The 19,564-nt window shown below is 51.5% G+C and overlaps 7 protein-coding genes across 9 annotated transcripts; 2 read left to right on the top strand and 5 right to left on the bottom strand.

Annotated features, from left to right (window-relative positions):
- The first annotated feature begins 317 nt into the window (after nt 1-317).
- Nucleotides 318-3,276, top strand: J3458_018956 (uncharacterized protein). 3 transcript variants are annotated; one of them, XM_007810085.2, is made up of 4 exons: nt 318-820; nt 922-1,013; nt 1,076-2,226; nt 2,282-3,276. In XM_007810085.2, exons 1-4 carry the CDS (start codon nt 680-682, stop codon nt 2,968-2,970), a joined length of 2,073 nt encoding a protein of 690 aa, XP_007808276.1. In that variant the 5' UTR covers nt 318-679; the 3' UTR covers nt 2,971-3,276. The 3 variants fall into 3 exon arrangements, with proteins under 3 accessions (XP_007808276.1, XP_065973687.1, XP_065973686.1); XM_066121332.1 differs by having other exon boundaries at nt 1,076-3,276; XM_066121331.1 differs by lacking the exon at nt 318-820 and having other exon boundaries at nt 848-2,226.
- A 183-nt stretch (nt 3,277-3,459) lies between these two features.
- Nucleotides 3,460-4,284, bottom strand: J3458_018955 (uncharacterized protein). The gene has a single exon (XM_066121330.1). It carries the CDS (start codon nt 3,994-3,996, stop codon nt 3,514-3,516), a length of 483 nt encoding a protein of 160 aa, XP_065973685.1. The 5' UTR covers nt 3,997-4,284; the 3' UTR covers nt 3,460-3,513.
- Nucleotides 4,285-13,742: 9,458 nt separating this feature from the next.
- On the bottom strand, nt 13,743-14,258 carry J3458_018954 (uncharacterized protein; the record flags this gene model as incomplete). Its single annotated transcript, XM_007810083.1, has 1 exon — nt 13,743-14,258. The coding sequence occupies one exon, from the start codon at nt 14,256-14,258 to the stop codon at nt 13,743-13,745; it is 516 nt and encodes a 171-aa protein (XP_007808274.1).
- Nucleotides 14,259-16,350: 2,092 nt separating this feature from the next.
- J3458_018953 (uncharacterized protein) lies at nt 16,351-16,623 on the bottom strand (the record flags this gene model as incomplete). The annotated part of the gene is made up of 1 exon (XM_066121329.1): nt 16,351-16,623. One exon carries the CDS (start codon nt 16,621-16,623, stop codon nt 16,351-16,353), a length of 273 nt encoding a protein of 90 aa, XP_065973684.1.
- Nucleotides 16,624-16,698: 75 nt separating this feature from the next.
- On the bottom strand, nt 16,699-17,373 carry J3458_018952 (uncharacterized protein; the record flags this gene model as incomplete). The annotated part of the gene is made up of 1 exon (XM_066121328.1): nt 16,699-17,373. The coding sequence occupies one exon, from the start codon at nt 17,371-17,373 to the stop codon at nt 16,699-16,701; it is 675 nt and encodes a 224-aa protein (XP_065973683.1).
- A 146-nt stretch (nt 17,374-17,519) lies between these two features.
- J3458_018951 (uncharacterized protein) lies at nt 17,520-17,996 on the bottom strand (the record flags this gene model as incomplete). Its single annotated transcript, XM_007810082.2, has 1 exon — nt 17,520-17,996. One exon carries the CDS (start codon nt 17,994-17,996, stop codon nt 17,520-17,522), a length of 477 nt encoding a protein of 158 aa, XP_007808273.2.
- A 493-nt stretch (nt 17,997-18,489) lies between these two features.
- On the top strand, nt 18,490-19,278 carry J3458_018950 (uncharacterized protein; the record flags this gene model as incomplete). The annotated part of the gene is made up of 1 exon (XM_007810081.1): nt 18,490-19,278. One exon carries the CDS (start codon nt 18,490-18,492, stop codon nt 19,276-19,278), a length of 789 nt encoding a protein of 262 aa, XP_007808272.1.
- Nucleotides 19,279-19,564: the final 286 nt, after the last annotated feature.

Below are 19,564 nucleotides of genomic sequence, written 5' to 3'. Positions count from 1 at the left end.
ACATTAAAAGGATATGACTTTATGAAGAAATAATATGATAATAAAGGTACCTGAAATTTCCGGATTTACAAAGAGCTACATCTTATTATCTCAGCTGACCCCGCTATTAAAGAGGTCAACTGGTAGCTGCTAGGTATCGCAGAAAAGTGGGTCCGTTACCTCACTTGGAATGCGACGCCCACCTGCCGCCACTGGAGCACTCTACGCCTTCCGCTCCAGCTTCGGCGTGCTTTCAAGCCACGTGCTCGCACCCCTCCCAGCCACAGGTTAAATGGTATGGTGTGCCTAGGCTCTGGATGGACGGTGAACCCACATCAAACATTGTGAGCTGCTTGTCCGGATGAACGAATCGGTGACTGGGAAGTCAGTCATATTGCAGGATTGCTCAGAACGGTCAAATCAACCGGTCACGACTGGTCCCGGACGAGTGAGCGAAAGCTGCACATGCATGTGCTAGTTGACGCGGCTTGCGCCTGTCTCGAGCATCAGACCACGCGTGGTCCAGAAACCAGAATCCAAAACGGTGAAGCATCACCACTGCCGACTCGACCTGGGACTTAAACGCCAAGTTGAATTCTGCCGCCCGCTGGCCTCGCCTTCTCTGGTGACACAATGAGCTCACATACCGGCCAAAGACGGACACGACGCTGAGAAAGGGTCTCGTCCATGCCATGCCACCATGTCGGCCGCTCCAACAACCAGCTCTGCGCCTCCCCCGGCGCGAAAAGTCAAGTTCGTGGCGTCAGATCCCAGCCGTGGAGGATTGCCCGTCAAGCGCAAGCAAGTCCAGCAGGCCTGCGCGGCATGTCGGCGTAAGAAGGTTGGTGCTCTGCTTTTCCTGAGTCTTCCCGGTCCGACCTTGGCCGTCTAGTTGCCTGTTTGAGCATTGGCTAACCAATCCCGGCTTGTTGCGCATGGCAGCGACGATGCATCCATGCCGACGATGCTCATGCTCAGGAGGAGTCCGCCTCGGAAGAGCACAGAGGGCAGGACTCGTCGCCCTCGCAAGCCTCGTAAGTCTGATTCCCATGCGTTTGTCTCATCTCTCATCCCCTTGCTGACTATGGGCTCCAAGGCCGTCTACGGGCGCGTCGGTTGTTACGCCGCGGATGAGAACTGCAGCCATGATGCATGAGAATGGCACCGTAAACAACACATCACATACTGCGCCTGCTTTGCATACTACTCAGTCTCCATACTCGAGCCACCGGGCCTCTGTTGCTACGCCATCGCAAACCGATGATCTCAAGCAGCGGTCTTCCCGTTTTGTGGGTGACCTTAACCCCGAGGGCATGTTTCTGGAAGCCACCGCTTCCGTTTCTGCCAGAGCCTCGTCACAAAAAGGAGATGTGGGCATCTGGCTGTCGTCTGGTGCATTTGGGGGCACCGGACAGTCGTCTCAATTCATTACCTCTCGACCTCCTCCGTTGATGGATCGGTTCTTGCTGCCATTTGTTCGGGAACACTGCCTGTCCTGCCTCCCGCCGCCCGAGGACTTTGCACGCCTAAAGAATGTCTATATCCAAAAAGTCCATCCCATATTTCCAGTCATCCCTATCGCAGACATCGACAACAACCTCGACCACCCGTGCAACATAGTCCTACGCCAACTTGTTTGCCTCGCTGCTGCTGCTGACCCGGAACTCACCGAGCATTACCGGCTACAGAACCGCGGGCCTGGTCTACTGTCACCCCAAGACTTTTCCCAGTCCCTGTCCTCATCTGTGCGAGCCATACTGGAAACAAGCCTCATTACAGATCGAGTTTTGCATATCCAGGCCTTGATAATGCTTTCTTTGTATACGCAGCCAACCTGTGCCGAGGAGTCTGACCTACCCGCACAACTGGGCGGCCGTGCCATTCACCATATACAGACTCTTGGTTTACACTTGCTAAGATACGACGCGCCAAATTGCGACGACCTCGAAAACTTGTTTTGCTGTGCATGGGCCCTGGACCGCATTAACGCCGCCGAGTACGGCAGACCGTGTCTGATTCACGAGCGTGACATCGGCGCTGATCTGGAAGCTTGCATCAGAAAACGACCACCGTGTTTCCGACTGTTTTTATCAGTTATTCAGTGGCTAGACCAAGTTGTGGAACTGTACCGCCCAGGACCGAGTGCAGAAGCATCTGGTCTCGAGAAAATTGCCTACATCGATCTCCCCGTCTTGGAGGCAATGATTGTCGATGCGGATGCGCTCAAGGTGCCATCCTCCCTCATTGGTCGGTATCCTCCCCATTAGATTTCTACTTCTAGCCCATCTCACACGCGCCATAGCAACCATCGAGACGTTCTACCACGCCGTCATAATTCTGTCGTGCAGATTACCTCGCCCCGGAACAGTGCCCGCCGCCTCGACACTACCGCCGCCGTCTGCAAACGCACGTCGGTCCCTTGCAGCTGAGCGCATCGCCTGTGCTGTTCCCCGGGATCACTTGAGTCCCATGCCGTTCATTCCGTACGCTATTTCACTAGCTCTGAGCGTCGAGTATAGGAAGATGAGACATAGCCGGCTTGCCATGTTCCGAGCCCGGGCCATGAGCTCGTTTAAGCGGAACTGTGAAATGTTGCGAAAATACGGCGACCATTTCTGGAGCGCAAACGTAGTCGCTGGTCTAGGCGAACGAGTACTCAAGGAGATGGAGCGTGCTGCCACGAGCTTGACAACGAAGGATGCTAGCCCTGTCCCGCCAGATGCCAGGTCCAGATCAACATCGGCCGGGGTGCAGTCCCAAAATGTCCGGCAGACCGAGATGCTGCCTTGGAGTACAGCTGGTATTACATCCGCCGTCGGCATGGACAATGCGGTCGACTTTTCACTGATTGACGCTATCTCGGGCCAGGACGTCTTTGGGCATATCGACCCCAGCTTCAACTTGGAAGCTGTAGAAGATGTTTTGGAAGCAAACCTAGATATCGGCTTACCACTTAATTGGGGGGATTGGGGGCAGTTTACAATTAATTAGCTCCGTCATTCTATTTTCTTCATCGTGTGTGCATAGAGTGATGATCATGGGAATGGGTCTTTTTTGGTAGTACAAGGGGAAAAAAACTGTGTATGGCGCTCGGGCATGCAACGGTTGGGAGAAATACTGGATTTTTTTTCTTCTTCTTTTTACTCAGGAAATAAAATGCCACTCATAGCAATATGGAAGAAAAGAGAGTAGTCCTCTCGGCTTATAATGTGCTTCGCCGTCATATCCCGGTCTTACCTTGTTGTGGCAAGGTCACTAATTCCCAACTTCGTAGGGTGAACATGAGGCATAACGAGCGACTAAGTGAGTTATTATATCTTCTTCATCTTTATCGATTCTATGCAGTAATGACTAAGGTTGCTGTCAAACAACGCCAAGCGCATCATCAACACAACCCATCCGCAGGTGCCAAAACAAGAATTCAAAACACGAGCAAAAAACGACGCTTTGGCATACGTCATCGGTCGAACCGGCTCTGATGTTGGATCTTGCGTCTACTCTCTAGCTGTTTCTGCATTTCTATGTTATCATAGTCTAGCTTGTCGCGTAACTTTGTGTCGTCAGCGAACAGCGGACGAGGATTGGTGAAGGCATCATCTGTGGACATGGGCACCTCCGAGGGATCGAAAACGGGCCGGCCGAAGCGATTATAGGCGATAATGGGTCTCTGCCCCCGGCGACGGCATTGTTGGGCATCGCCTGGGGCATAGATATGCGTCGGATCTCAACGGCGTCTTCCTGGATTGGCTTCACCCCCATGTACGTGTAGATGAGGTTGAGTGCCGGAATGGACAGGCCATGGACGACAATGGAAAACAGGACAAGCCAATAGACGACGGGGCCGATTGCCCTGGCCAAATTCGTCTCTTGCTCGTCGCCCTTGCCCAGCTCCGGGAACAGATGGCGGCCGTGCTCGGCGTAGAAAACAGCCCCGGCACCAATGGGCCCAAAGTATCCCATAAACAGGGCTTCTTTCCAGTCCTTAACTACTCCCGGCATGAGTTTGTACGAGATCATGATGCGGGAGTGCGGCGAAAGATGAGAGCCATGAAGCCGAGGAGTATCAGTCGTCCATAGGTGAGGCCTGTGCCGTCGGGGTCGTTGAACTCGCCCCAGGGCATGATGGTGCCAATGTACATGAAGCCGCCAAAGTTGAGAAGCACGTCAACGCAAGGGTTGACTTGGTCGTGGCGGCGCTCTGTTTCGGCAAGGTAGTCTCCGTCCCAGCTGAGGGCGTTGCCGGCCACGAAACAGGCGAGGAGATCGTCGGTCCCGATGGCGCCGCAGGTGCCGACGAGGAACATGCCAAGCGCAGTTGGGAAGAGAACATACGACTCTCCGTCGATCCATTTGCTACAATAGTATGTTAGTACGGGGTAGAGCGGGGGGGGGGGGGGTAAGGCATAGGCAAATCCTCCTCACCGTCTCAGGGCAAATTTGACCCCTTTGCAGGCGGCAAAGCCTACAACGGCACCATACACAACCGACAGAAAGACAATGTACAAGTGACGCAGGAGCCGATGACGAGGGCGGCGAGTAGGGTGATTTTTGGAACAGTCGCAAGCATGCAAACAATTGTGCAGAGCCACATGATTGTCATGATGGGCAGGAGACACATGGCCATTTCCTTCCAGGGGGTAAGGTTGTACTTGGCTGGGAGTTGGTAGCCGGCGATTACCAGTTGGAGACCGATCATTACTCTGGCCACGCCCTAATGTTCACTTGTTAGATGCCACGTTCATCCTTGCCTCGGATAGTGAAGTGCTCGGTATCTGTTTCTTTTCCTCACATACAAGAGTAATGGCTTCAGTCTGTCCCGGAGTTTTCGATCCCCATCTCTCACTGTTTATGAACTTGGCGGCTATAGGACCTAGTAAGACTCCAATTGCCACAGCTGGAACTGCGCGTCCGCCTAGTCAGCAGATACGGTCATGCTCTTGTTCCATCGTGTGCTCGACGTACGTGCTTCACCCAAGTACCACCTGGCCTTGATTTTGACAGATATAAGGCCGTAGAGCACAATAAAGGTTCCTGGACAACATAGTCAGCAGCAAAATAACGCCCCCTGCTTGGTATATCGCACCTAGAACCCCCAACACAATGTTGAGTTCTCTCACGTCAAGAGACGGCATGATTGCAAGGAAAATGCAAAGGCTCGAGAATGCGAAATGGACAGAAATCTAGGTACAATGACTCTTCACTTTGACCAGCAAAGAAAGGAGTCTCTATTGAAGGGAGGGGGGAAAAAAGACGGATCAACGTTGCGAATGTCAAGACCAGCACTAGTGAGACCCCAAGAAAAGAAAGACGCGTAAACGCCGAGGAAGAACTGAGAGTGTGTTCTTAGGCTGAAAGCTCATGTTATTGGCTTCCCATCTCGACTTATGCAGTACTAGCTGGAAAAACATGCGTTGAAAGGTAACAAAAATAAAAATAAAAAGAAACGCAGAAAAGAGGCTGTCTTGAAGCCTTACGTTTAGGTGCGGTCAGACTGAAGGCTTTTGTTCGTCAAGGCAACCTGGGAAAGCTGGCGCTTTTACTCTGTATATTTCCCCGGGGAAAAGCCACAGAGTTTGAGGTTAGAGGACAGCCTGACACGAACCTGTTTGACCGACCCGGCAAAGAGAACAAATCAAGCAAGTATCAGCAAAATTGGGGCAACAGCATATGTGGGGAGCGGTTTAAATCAGGCCGGCATGACGTAGGGCTCTACCGATAGTTCGAAATGTAAATGTTTCCGGTCTGCAGAAGCCGGCGCAGGAAACGTCTGGCCTGGGAGGGTTATGCCTACTTACAGATACGCGCGGCTAGGCTCGTTCAGCCTCAGGTCAATGACATTGAAAAAAAATGATGTTTTCTCTGTAAATTCTCCTTTTATGGGGTGGCAAGAGGTGTCCCGTCCAGGGACAAGGAGCTCTTATGCCAAGCGCCTTGTATGTTGATCAAGGGGTGTGAGTGCGAAGGTGGAGTTGAAAGAGGGATAGTTATGCAGTGGTTTCGCGGTAATGACAGTAGCCAGTAATGAGCTTTCGCCGAGGGAGAAACTCAAGGCACAAGTCTTGTCAGCGGCTCTTTGTTGTACCACAATGCTGGTTCGAAATGTTCATGAATTTTGACCGTTTTAATAGCATACAGGAACTCAAATGTATTGGGTACAAGGCATATCAAAGTACGGAAGCTATACGACGCTCGAAGTAAAAAAATACAGCGATCATGCACACATTACCCGCAGCAACGCCGTTCCGACCCAACCTCGCCTACATGTAACAACCCGGCTAGTCGATGATGGCTTATTGGCATGTATCAAGAGCCGTACGAAGTGTCCTCGGCGCACACTGAATCGCCAAAAACGGCATGGAGGACTCCGTGAAAGTGCTGCGTGATATCAACATGCGTTATCATACTTGATAAGAGTCTCATCACCCGTCATCGTCGAGCTCTCCTCGTAAGAACGGCCGAGGTGGAGCCGGGTTCAACGACGTGCCGAACTTCCAAATTGGGAAGTTGACACGGCTCCGCCTCCGGAGTCCGGACACACCGACCGGCCGAGTACACGGCCACAGACGCCGCAAAACACAGAGTGGCGGATGGGACAGCCTATCAGGGACAAACGGCAGTTAAGAGACAAGTTTGGTGCAATCCTGTCGAGCTCGAGAAATCATGGCAAGAGAGTTACAGATTGCGAGACGCCTTCTTTTTAGCGCGGCGACGCATCTCTCGGATGGGGTATCTGAAGCTACTAATCACTTGGCGTCTGGGATTCTCCCTGTTTAGCCCCAGACAAGACCAGCAACCCCTGGTATCTAGATTTCCTTGGCGAGCTATATGGATATATATTAGCCTGGAGTAGTTTTGGCTTTGAAATAAGCATAATAACAGTCCGAGCATGGCCCAGGTTGAGTAACGCCACTCGATGCCATATCGGCCTACTCACACCTGGTCTCCATACACAGCTTGAACTGGAGCCATTTTGGCAGCCTGCTGGCCTCTTACGGCAGCACTCTGTACAGACCGGTTAAGCAAAATGGTCACGTCAGTGTGACATGCGTGTCTCAGGGATAGCGTGCTATGCATTGAAATGTAGCTTGCCGGCTTGTAATCATTTCAACAATTTTCAAGCCTATCGGAAATGTCGGCAGTTTGTCGCCCTGTTAAAATGCAAGCCGAAGCCGGGCAGTCATGATGGCTAAGGGCTCTTGGCCAATGCAAATGCTGGCATGACAAACATGTGATGCTCCAAACTAACTCGGCGGTAACATACGACGGGCTTTTATCGGATATTTGCCCTGAGATCTTCTCGTCTGGTGAGCCGTCCGTTGCGACCCCGTTGCCGTCCATGATCACCGCTTGTGGCTCCTCTCCTCTTGGCTTCCCGAAATAATTGCGATTGACGGCAATTTGACTAGTCTATGTATTGATCTCCTCCTCCATCTCACGTTGTGCTACAAAAAACGACATGAAGAAAGAACCTAAAGTGCTCACTATACGCAGCGTGCGTCCGAACTAAAAGAGCACATGTTTTGCCTTTGCCCCAAAGTAGCAAGAGTTCAGCCATTGGAAATGCCACTCTCGGAGTCGTCCGAAGCCGCGAAATGGAGCTTGGAGATTGCTGTGAAACGCTTCGTGTGGGAGGATGCGCGATCTACCCGGTCCCACGATTTTGTCACAGTTTGCTATTTTTTGGGTGCGCTTTTGTATCTTTGAATCCTCATTTGTTGAATGGCAGTATATGCCAGAGGGCTCTCGTCTGCAGGGAGGGCAAGGAGTCAGTTGCGGTTAGTCAACCCCTAGAATCTAAACGCCCTCAAGAATCTTGGCTTGTTTCTAACGGTATGTAATGCCACCGACATGACAATTACGAAGAGTTTCTTGATTGAACAAATAGTCAAACAGATCGCATTTCTTGGCACAAGAGTGTCGCAACTGAAATCCAATTACGCGCCAGGCTGCAATGGAGACGGCCAATTCACGAAGCACAACTAACGCCCAGCAGAATCCAAACGCAGATGACTTCTCCCTCAGAACGCACAGGCGACTGAGCCGGCACATGGGTTTAATGGCTCTACTTCTTGCGCTTAAAAGGGATCATTCAGTCTGGTTTCAGCTTGCGAGACGAAGAATGGCCGTGCTGGGTGATCACGCAACTTTTGCTTTTGATTTTTTCCCCGGCGGTTAGTTCCGCCTTTGCTAACTACGTTAATAACTCCAGGTTGGCTGCTCAATATACCGGCTGGCCAGTGCTGCAGTTTAACCTGTCACCAGGCGCCCTGATGCGAAAAGGAGCGATGACATTCGCCAACTCAGCAATAAAGTAGTCATGACACTGAGATTATAATTACATTTCTCGTTCTGAATGGTTTTCTTCGTGGCTTCATTGCGGTAAATGGTCCCTCCTAACCCACAGTTGTGGCCTCCAAAGAACACCGCAATGTCTACTCCGTAGTTGATCCTCGACGCCCATGAGCGGCCACCAGTCCCGGGGACATCGGCGACGTAAGCCTGATCCAGGCAAATTCTCACCGCAGATACGTCCTTCCCGAAGCACACGGTGGCTCCGAGGCCGGCGGGCCAGGCTGACTTGCTCCCCAGAGCCACAAGGCTAAGCCAACCTCGCTTTGGAAAATAAAAACGCAGGCAAAGTCTAAACCTCTCCGATAAGCTTCGACTTCAGGGCCATCAAGGTCATGTGCGTGATGATTATATCCAAATAGGAAAAAAAGAGGTTGAGAGGTTGACATTCGAAGCGACGCTCTGTGAGCCTTGATTAGTACCCACCGAATGCCAAAAGGATCAGATGATAGATTCAGTGCCATGAAGCGCTACACTTCTAGAAATACATAGTCTTGTTTACTCAAGGTGAAATCTCGACATCTTTCTCATGTAGTCAACTTGCGAGAAAGCACTCTTGCAAAACATACATACCACCATGTTCTTGTGTTTCTGTATACACACGCCAGATTCGTGGGCCGTAGGAAGCCGCCAATCTTCATTTTCGTGAGTACCGTCGTTGTATACAACGCCGAAAATATTCATAAGTCGGTGCTGGCGCCTATATATACAGGAAAAATCTCCCCGGGCCACTTCAACAACTGTGGGAAAGGCTAGGGAATATCCACGCAGATCACAAGCAGGCAGGGACTCTCATATCGTGGATTTCAACCTCTCCAGATGGCTCATATGCCGTCATGACCACCGGGGGCGAATGTCAGTTATACCAGTTGACCTTTCTACACAAAAGTCCTCTGTATCGCAAGCTGACAACCAGTCGACATAGTATTATCAAATCGACACGATCTCCTCATCGCAGCACAGCCCCCATCCTCAGTAGACCACATTGGTTCTCACCAGAAGGAGGCTGGTTCATCCGCTTTACCGATTCCAGCGTTCAAATCTCGCCTAGGAAGAGGTTCTCGAGAGCCTTTCGCGACATGGCAGACGACCACCTCGATGCGTATTCCTCATCCCGACAGTCGGGCCGAAAAGCTAGAAGCGTTCTTTTCGGCAGCAACGGCGGCTTCATATTGAATGAAGACAAGGGCATAGAATACCATCTGGTGTCCGATGCCGTCAAGTTGCATCTTAAAGAGGCAAAGTCTAGCGGGGATTCGTTGGGAAAAGCCTTTATCTTGTGTCCCTGGAACAAGGATTACCACTTCTTGCAAATAACATCTGCCTCGGGCCTCTTAGTTACATATACGAACTTCCCCGAATATACCCCCTGATCTCATCAGAGGGCTTCTAGGGGAGTGGTGAACCACAAGGAGCCGAAAACTGCGGGATGTCGGGAGGTATCAGGCAGTCATTCCCGGACAATCTTTCATCTCCTCCGCCAACCACACGAATCCCACCAGAGACAAGAGCACGATATCAAAACGTCTTCTACGAAAACATTGAAAGCAGGCTCTATCTTACTGGTATGGAAGCCTCCGTCATTTTTGGCAGTCCAGTCTAAGTAAGGCCCAATTATCAAGGATTTAGGAAAAGAGCGATCTGAACAAGGACGGACGATCTGACATGAAGGAATTCATACAAGCTATGTGGCTGATCGAGCTTGACAGCAACGGCTCCCTTCAGCCGGCTTCTAGGCATGCAAATCTTGCACAACCCCAATCTCGACCAGCTTCGCATCACTCTACCATGTCCCCGACTCCCTACTTCCCGCATCCACCAACATCCCATCAGGAACACCAACCTCTTCAAGGGCCATTATATCCATGTTCTGAAGGGTTTCAAGAACCACCCCCATCATATACTGTGGCTCCTCCCCCTCCCCCTCCTCCTTCGCTGCAAAGCAGACAACTCCACTGACAATATCAGCCAGGTCTCTCAACACACAACACTATTCCTCCACTTCCCCCTCCACCGAATCCATGGCATCCCGAGCCGATTCCCCTCGGGCCGCCAAGAGAAATGCCCATGTCCAAATACACAATCTGCCAAGGTTGCGAAGTCGGCATCCTTCCAGACGACATCCTCTTTCACTGTAAAGCATGCAGCGAAGACGGCCTCACCTACTGCGAGCCATGTGGAAGCTCGGGCAGAACATGTAAGCACGGTACGGAACGAGTACAAGTCACTCCAGATAAGAATCTCCACACTAGACACAAAGATGGAACATTTGGGATAGGTTCATGGTGTGACAAGTGCAGTGGGAAGATGAAAAAGGGCGGCTTGTGCTGGTATTGTAAGCGGTTTATAGGATTACTGTGGGAGGTGTTGGAAGAGAAAGGATAAAAGGTGCAAGCATGCTGCTAAAGGAAAGATCAAATTATGTATAGTGAATAAGAAGCGGGAGGATGCTGCGGAGGAGATGTTGGATTGTATCGGGCACATAGCAGAGGCTCCTGGCGGTTTAGTATATGCGGCGAGGGCAAATCCTGCCCTTGAATAAAGTGAATAAAGCCCTTGGGACTGTTATCCAAGTTACTGAAGCTCGAGCTTTTGCTTCCTGGCCACTTCTGTGCGGCGCTCTTCAGAATACCTTCCAGGAACTCCAAGTCTCCTTGCGCCAGTTCTGGCGACTGGCGAGGATCAGGCTGCCCCTTTCGCCACTGTCTCTGCCCAGGCAGCAACCTCCTCGCTTACCCCATATGTATAAGCCAATTCCCTGACTCTTACTTCGGCACCAAATGCCTTAGTTGTGACCTTGGTGCCCACAATATGAGTTGCTCCCTTGACATATCCCATCCGCTATACAGGCGCCGAATCAAAACGCAGAGCCCATTGATATCTGGAAACTTCCCAAGACTCCAGACTTCAACTTGAAAATGGCATATCCTGTGTTAATGGGCACTAGATGCTCACTAATCTGACTTGTCGAAGCATGGACCGTTTCCGCAACAGATTCTCCCTGGAGAAACAGCCTCGTCTCCGCGGCGAAACAAATACTAGCATCAAGCAAAAAGCCGGCCTGAAACTCAGGCTCCATCCTTCAAGATGTGTTGCGATACTTTCCGGGTCGGTTCATCAACCTCATGACGCTGAATTGCTCCAACTTGCCGAACTTGGTTCTATCCTCTTGTGCGCACACGAGATGCAGAAAGAAACGGTGGTTTTCAGCAATATCAAGTATGGCTCTTCTCTATAAAATAGTATTCTTGGCAAACTCGACAAGTCTCCTGGCGCTTACCATATTTGGGGCAATGGGACTGCAAGGACGTGTCTGCACGAAGATGTTGCAGCAGTCAGCATCGCTCTACCGATATTGGCCCAATCAGAGTATATCGAAGCCGAGTAGGAGATTGTGATATGTCTTGCCAACTCCTGCATCTGTCGAATAGAGGTCGACCGTGGTCGACCCTGGAAGTAGGCCGGCCGTGTCTTGGGTTGAGTGGAAGGATCTGGACAAGAGGGTTTTGAGACAAGCTATTGCATTTCAGAGCGGCCGGTTAACACAATATCAAGCTGGTGAGTACACGGTAGCGCATTGAAGGCGGTTAACATCCTCACTAGATGCCGTTCTCTAATGAAGATACCACCACCAATGAGGGCTAAGCCGATCGGTGACATGCTGGATGAAATGAAAGGTGAAACTTGAGGGAGGGAAGAAATGCCGTTGATCGATCAAAAATTGTCCAATGTTTTTTGCATAAAATTACAAACATGTGCTGAAGTATCTAGCCCCTCCGCTGTGTTAAGCAAGGACGTAAAGCTTCCCCGGAACAGGATAAAGATAATTTGCCTCAGAGGATAGTCGCTTAAGCAACCATTTCCAATGTCAGCCAAAGGACTTCTAAGATTTCCCAATGGCAGTCCAGGAAAGTCGTGTTCAGACACTTTTGAGTGCGGGGAAGCCGGGGCGCATGTCGACACCGACATCAACCGTGTGGCAGATCAGCCCCAGCGGCATTAGCACTGCAGAGACTGAGGCGTGATGAATGTACTGTGAGTTCTGTGCTGTTGATATCAGCGTTGGGGATATGTGAACGATGCCATCTGAGTCAAATGGGTTTCCGTTCTCGAGGAAATGGTCCAAGAATTTTCTGCAGCATGCCGCTCCTCTCTCGGTCCTCTACTTCCTAGGCACGAGCCCTTCTGGAAATTGCAGCCTCAAGCTGACCACCGAGTGCATTGCTTGACTCTGGTATCTTCTGAGATCATTGCTAGCTTCGCTGTCCACGCCATATCTGGCTCTCCATTGTCATCTATTTCGGTGGCTTTTTATTTGCCAAGTCGGTTGGCTTCCCTTGAAACTGGTTCTTTATTTCGTCCAGAAAGTGCCTCAAGAAAGACTGTCCTCGTCCGGTCGCGTTGGGGTCGGCTGACACCACGTTAGAGACCTCGCAGCTCAGGGCTTTATGCAAAGAGGCGTTATATCTGTACCTGTCGCTTCTCCCGGTGCTAGGGGTTCGTGTGGGTTCCGGCCATGTCTTTGTTCGTGGATTGTTCGATGGATGCGACCGACGGCGCGATGGAATCCGGGCTGCCGAAGGATCTATTCACACATATTAGACGATTACACAGGTTTTCCACTTGTCTCGGCCGGCATACAGCTTCGATAATTCGATCCTACGTCAACTCAGTCAGTATTTGCATTGGGGCCATGTCCGGGTTGGTCACACCTCAAAGGCCTGGACGAGGCGCAGGGCCCAAAGATACGGAGACATAGCCGCGGTCCTGTCTATTAGACAGTCCTCGGTTTGCTGGACCTATCCGTACTTGTCGTGAGGTGACGAGCCTGGCTCTCTTTGCTATGTGTTGGGGTGGTGGCGATGCCAAGTCTAGGTTGCCTTGAGTGCACAAGTGTTGGCGAAGGTAAGTTATGTACATTTGACATTTGAGTCGGTCGTCGGAGCTCCGACTTTCCGTGACAACCATTGATTGTTCAAGCCATCTCTCGCGCGCACAATGAGCGGAAACGAAATTCTCGGCCACATTCAATTGACCGGCATCACTACACTGGTCTTCATTAACCCATTGCTATTCCACGCTCCCTACTCGATGGTGCCATGTACTGATTACCATCCTGCGCATCACACGTCACTAACAAATACTACCTAGGTACCTAGGTACTTAGGTAGTGGGCTGTGGGTCCGGATTCAGGACGGTGAATCAATTGTATTGGTTTTATTCCTTAAGCCTATTTTCAACAACCCATCCCACATCCCTTGAACTCAACGTGGAGCACAATGGACTAAAACCAGATCTGTCATGTAATCTTCAACGCATTCTGGGGGTATATTTCGCTCCATCACTCCTTACACGCTGTCTCCGCTTTGGAGGTCCCGTACAGAGAGACAATCCTGGCGCTAGTCTCCAGATGCTTACTCAGAGACGTGCTTTCCGATGAAAGCGTTGAGGTAGTCCATCTTTCCCAGAGGGACGCCCTCCTTGCGCAGGATGTCGTAAGCGGTGACGAGGTGGAAGAACATGTTAGGGATGGCATAGCCGGTGACATAGGCATGGCCGGGCAGCTCAACATTCTTGCCAGGTCCCAGGCCGATGGGGACGAGTTCGCCAACTCGCTTGTTGACGACTTCTTTGTCAATCTTGGTTAAAAGCTCCTGGACCTGGTCAATTCGTTTGTAAAAGTCGTCAAAGGTCTTGAGGTCATTCTCAAGCTTCTGCGGCTCGGCACCAGTGGTGCGAGCCGCCGTCTTTTGAGCAATATCCGAGACAACATGAACCTGGAAGCTCAGGGGCAGCATGTCCTCGTGGATGCGGGCATCAGGGAGGCTGGCAGCGTTAGGAGCAGTCTCGGCCTTTTTGAGGATTGCCTTCAGGGAGATAAGAATATCCTGGGCAGTGGTGATGGAGCCGTCGTAAAGAGTGTATGACATGGTGACTGAGAGTCTGTGTTTAATTGTGGTGGTTGTTATTTATTTGGGTCTCGGAAGCAGCTGATTAAATTGCGTTTGATTGCGTGATAATGGCAAGCTCTCCCTGAAGGATGTGGCAAGGAGACGTCTTATATATTTGTGTCCCAAGTCCCCTAGTTCCTTCCCTCTGTCAGGCAATAGTTATACCTTCCTTTTGCTCGGGATAAACTTTACAAGGACAATCTGTTTGACCGACCCTCATTCCCCCACTTCGTCCCAACACCATGCTACTCCATGCGGGACGCTCCTCGCCACCATCTATTCAGCCTGCAAAACAGAAGAAGCGCCGTACGTCGATATTTTTCTTTTACTAATGCCCTGACATAACGGCTTGCCCGTCAGCCCAGAAGTGGATTTGCTGTAGGTGAGCTGACTAATTGGAAGCTCGTGGAAAGTTGACCATCAATCACCCCGGCCGTGACGTGCGGACTGGAGACATTGGAGCCGCAACGAGCAAGCCATGCAGGCATCAATTGGATCACAAGCTGGTGAGACATGGCCTTACCACCTCCCGCATCAACAGGCATAACGATGATTACAAAACACAAAAAAGGGAACAGAAAAGGAGGTTCTGCTAAGCAGTAGAGGTCCGTCAGTGGGCCCGAGGTTTTCGACCAAGTCGCTGGATTCTATTGGCGCAAAAGCCCATGAGTTTCAGCCATGTTCTTCTCCATCTGGTGGAAAGCTTCAGCCAGTTTTACTGCATCAGCATTGATACCGTTTTCACGACCATGGAAGCTCGGACACTTGATCTGAACACCATTTCGGGCCAAAATGGATGCCGCTGTCTATTGTGTGAGTTCGGGGGTGGACCAGTTGATTACACAATTCCGTTGTCCTGATATAACTCTGTTTCTCACCATATGATGTCACGTCTTCCCCTTACAGTCGCGATACATGTGGTGTTTCCAGAATCACTGCCAAACAGGCATCGACCCGATCCGGTGGTATATCTGCAGAGGGCCACGGGACTGGCTGACAAACCGGAATGTTCAGTGTTCAATGTTGGTCGGCCGGCACACCCCAAACTTGTTACTGACTGTCCTTTGACCCGTGTAGGCTTCAAGCTCGCATTCGGATACTCTATGAGCAAGCTCGAAACTGGGCGCCACGGCACAAATCAACGACGGTGAATGATTTGAAGAAAACTTGCGTATCTCATGAACATGACTTTCACTTTTCTGTGATTGAAACGGGCTTTCTGTTCCAAACCTCCCTTCGGTCGCTAGCTCGTTGGCCACTTGATCGCCGGTACCCTCTCCTGAGCCATGCAACGTGGCCTACAACCTGCAGGGTTTCTGTCAGCGTCATGCCATCGGGCTTTGTGTTGAAGTGCACGGCCATCGTTATCGTCGCCGGAACTACACGTCCTACTATTTGTGTGGAAATATAAAATATTCAGGCAGACTGGCTGTGGCAGTCACGTTTCTGAATATTTCCAATCATCCGTTGCGACTATCAGATTTCGTCATGGTGGGAACGGGTCGGACATATTGTGTCGATACATGATGTTATCTTGTGCACAGGGCTCCTTACTAATAGCAATCTATCATTCGACCGCACCAGTTGTCAGCAAGGAGGCAACAGCCACCACCCTCAGAGTGTCAGCTTGACTGATGATTGCAAAACTAGGCCATGCCTCCGCGCAAAGTTCTTGAGTCATTCACACGAAGGTCGAGAAATACGGACAATGAATTTCATCAAAATGTATTCCTGGTCATGGCGCTTATCAAGAGATCCGGAAGATGGCTTCCAAGTGTCTCCCAGTTAATATTGTCTGAACTAAATATGGCAAAGACGTAGTCCCAATACTCCGGATACCACCCAGCAAAGACCACCTGGAATCATCGATTCTGTACAAGGGAATGCGATGGGGCTGCTCAAGGTTTGTTGTGTCGTTTGGAATGAGACTTGCGAGGCACATGGTAGTTATTTTACGGTAAGCCACTTCAGCTCGGGAAGTGGACACTGCTATTTATCTTATACATTAAGTACCAAATTGGTGACGATGAACTTTTTCAGATATCAACTCTCTCTTGGTGTCAATGCCGGGTCAGAATCCCAAGGCGATATTTGCCCTTTCCACAACCTCTCTCTCGCCAGGCGAAGCACCGTCCCGCACTTCAATCTTGTCAAGGCCAAATGCTTGGCGTCCCAGGCCATTTGTCCATCTACGCAATATATCTTCGGTCGGTCGGCCGACGTGCCGAGACTCGCCCTCGCCGCCAGGAAAGTCCGGCCCTGGTGTTCCGTCACGAAAGGCCTGCCGCTGGCGGGCAATATACGCGGCGTTGATGTCCGTCACAGGGCATACGGGAATATACATGACACTGGAATCTTCGCGGCCGCCGTGGACCTTGTCGACGGAATGGATAGCTGTTGAGCGGGTGGGGGTACGACATTAGCCAAGGGGAAGCAAGCAGGCAGGGAGAAGTTGGGTGTAAGTGGACTTACTGTCACAATGCCATGCAACGAAATCGCCAGGCTTGATTTTTGGCACATGGACCATGGTTCGCTCGAGCTCAAGATGCGGGTGCAGCTCGTCGGTGAGTTCTTGTCCATGGCCAGGTGAGGCACCTTGCAGTTCGCTGTTCATATCAGACTCACCAATCAACTTCCAGTTGCTCTCGTCGAGGAATCCCGTCGACGTCTTGGATTCGTCCAACGGGGCAAAGAATGGGCGAAGCAGCACGTAAGCCGTTGCCATGTGCATAAGAGGGTTGACCAACAGAGTTCCCTCGCGAGGCCCAGATTCGCTCATGCTCATCCAGCCTTGCCACATTCTGAACATGGTGCAGGCGCCCAGGCCGTCGTACAAGTTGTTCCTTGCTTGAACACGACCACTGGCGTCCCACGGGTCGTAGTTTTCCCAGTCTCCTTGCAAGATTCTATCATACACGCCGCCAAGCCCGTATCCGTTCTTCTCCCACCTCTCCACGCTGCCGCCGTCAATGTGCGGGCCCAGCGCAAATGTAGCATCGCCCGGCTGTCGGATGCGCAACCGATCGGCGTAGGAAAGCGGATTCTGCAGAGATATCTGCGCTTGGTCCGACGAGGTATGCCAGAGTAAAGACATGAGACGGTGTTGTACACGCAATAGAGACGGATGTGAGCGGGCCTTGAGCTGCGGCGCAGACCAGTACAACTCGTATACTTGCGGGTTGTCCGCCGGAAACGCTTCCGAGCCTCAGTTAGCATATAAGGCAGACCTACTTCTAGCAGTCAGAACAAGCCTCTGTGTAGATGCTCACCTCGAGTCCACGGATTCTTCTTTACATAGTCCTCAATTTCCTCCTTGTAAGCCCTGGCCTCGCCCTCGGGGATCACCCCCCTAACGACGATGGCACCACGTTTCCTAATCTCCTCCTTCAACCCTTCACACCCAGCATCCAAGTCAGCAAAGTCCACCTGAGGAATAACGTCTGATCCCTTTTGGGCAATCATCTCATTCTCCACCCTCAACCGCCGGAGCAGTCTCGTCCAGCTATCAGCAATCTGCCTCTCCCTACCCCTGACCAAGTCGCACTTTAGTTTTCGAAAGCGGTCAGGCAGAGGCGGCCGCTTGGCGCCAGACAAGGAGACAAACGCATCTGAAATGTCCCCTTCCTTCTTGACGGCTTTTTGCGCCGTCGCCGTAGAGGCAGCTCTCGTGAGTGCCGGGGAACGCTGGGCGATCTGGGCTACAGAGGGTGGTAACATCGTGGTAATGCACACAATTTCAATTCAAAATAACTGCATATAGATGAAGAGGAACAGACGACTCCAGGAAAAAAAAACGTGAACAACCACTCCAATAAATAGCAAATATTCAGCCCCTTACACTTTCGTCACAGGCTCTACCATAAGCCGTGTAAGTGGTGCGGTGTTTCCCTTTCGGGAAGTCCGCACCCCGCGTGGCACGAGCTAGACTTGCCAGACAGACATCATGCTCGGCCTGAAGACATGGTAAATCCTTCCGACAATTCGAAACTGCACCAACTAGAAGGCTCCATTTCATATCCAATATCAATATTCTGGCAAATCCAGGCATCGTGTCCGCCCTGGTCGGCCAAGAATACACATAGTAGTTCGTACACGGGGACCCCGCAAGTCTCCAACTCACCTCCAAACACACCACCAACATCGTCGACACCCAAAACTCAAAAGAGCCCAGACAAACGAAATAAAAAAAAAATCAAAAAAAAAAAAAAAAATGTCCCAGCCCGTAAAAGTCAAAGTCTCGCTGCCCATCCTCGCCGCCCACATCGACCACTCCCTCCTCCACCCCACCCTCACCGATGCCCAAATCACAACGGGCCTCCTCCTCTGCAAACAGCACTCGGTGGCAAGCGCCTGCGTGAAGCCGTGCTCGGTGCCGCTCGCCGCCGAGATGCTCGCCGGCTCCCGCGTCAAGATATGCGCCGTGGTGGGATTCCCGCACGGCAGCTCGACGGCGGCCACCAAGATGGCCGAGACGGTCGAGGCGCTCGACGCGGGCGCCACGGAGATCGACATGGTTGTCAACGTCGGCAAGGTGCTCAGTGGCCAGTGGCACTACGTTGAGCACGAGGTGAATGCTATAAACCGCATCGTCACGACGAGGGGCGGCGTGCTCAAGGTGATTTTTGAGAATGACTACCTGCAGGATGAGCACATTCGGAAGCTGTGTGAGATTTGTACCGAGCTCGAGGTCGGCTTCGTCAAGACGAGCACGGGGTACGGGTTCGTGAGGCAGGACAGTGGCATGTACAGCTACGAGGGGGCGACGACGCCGCACTTGAAGCTCATGAGGGCGTCCGCCGGGCCCGGCGTGCAGATCAAGGCGGCCGGGGGCGTGAGGACTCTGGACGACTTGTTGCACGTCATGAGCCTGGGGGTGACGAGGGTGGGAGCGACTGCTACCGAGGCCATAATGGAGGAGGCGAGGAGGAGAGGCATAGGAGACGAGGAAATCGAGGTCGAGGTTAAACGGAGCGATGGCGCCAACGGAGCTTCGTGCTAGCTAGGACTACTTTCCGTTGATTATGCATGCAGACAGAGACAATCCTCAATGTCTGTACCGAGTACTTGCTACCAACCCAAGAAATACACAACGTAACAAGGAGATTGTAGACGTCGTAGCTACTCATAAAACATTCAGTTACCCAAAAAAATACGAGCACCCTCGCTACCCTCTTCCAACACCCTAACAGTCACAAAACCATACTGCAAATTGAAACTCATCATCGCTGCCCAGCCAAAAGAAGAAGAGGAAGAAGAAGAAACCTACTGTACATTATGGACAGACC

The sequence above is a fragment of the Metarhizium acridum genome (genome assembly GCF_019434415.1).
Source record: "Metarhizium acridum strain ARSEF 324 chromosome Unknown scaffold_555, whole genome shotgun sequence".
Taxonomy (NCBI): Eukaryota; Fungi; Ascomycota; class Sordariomycetes; order Hypocreales; family Clavicipitaceae; genus Metarhizium; species Metarhizium acridum.
This window is presented reverse-complemented; position numbering and strand designations above follow the sequence as displayed.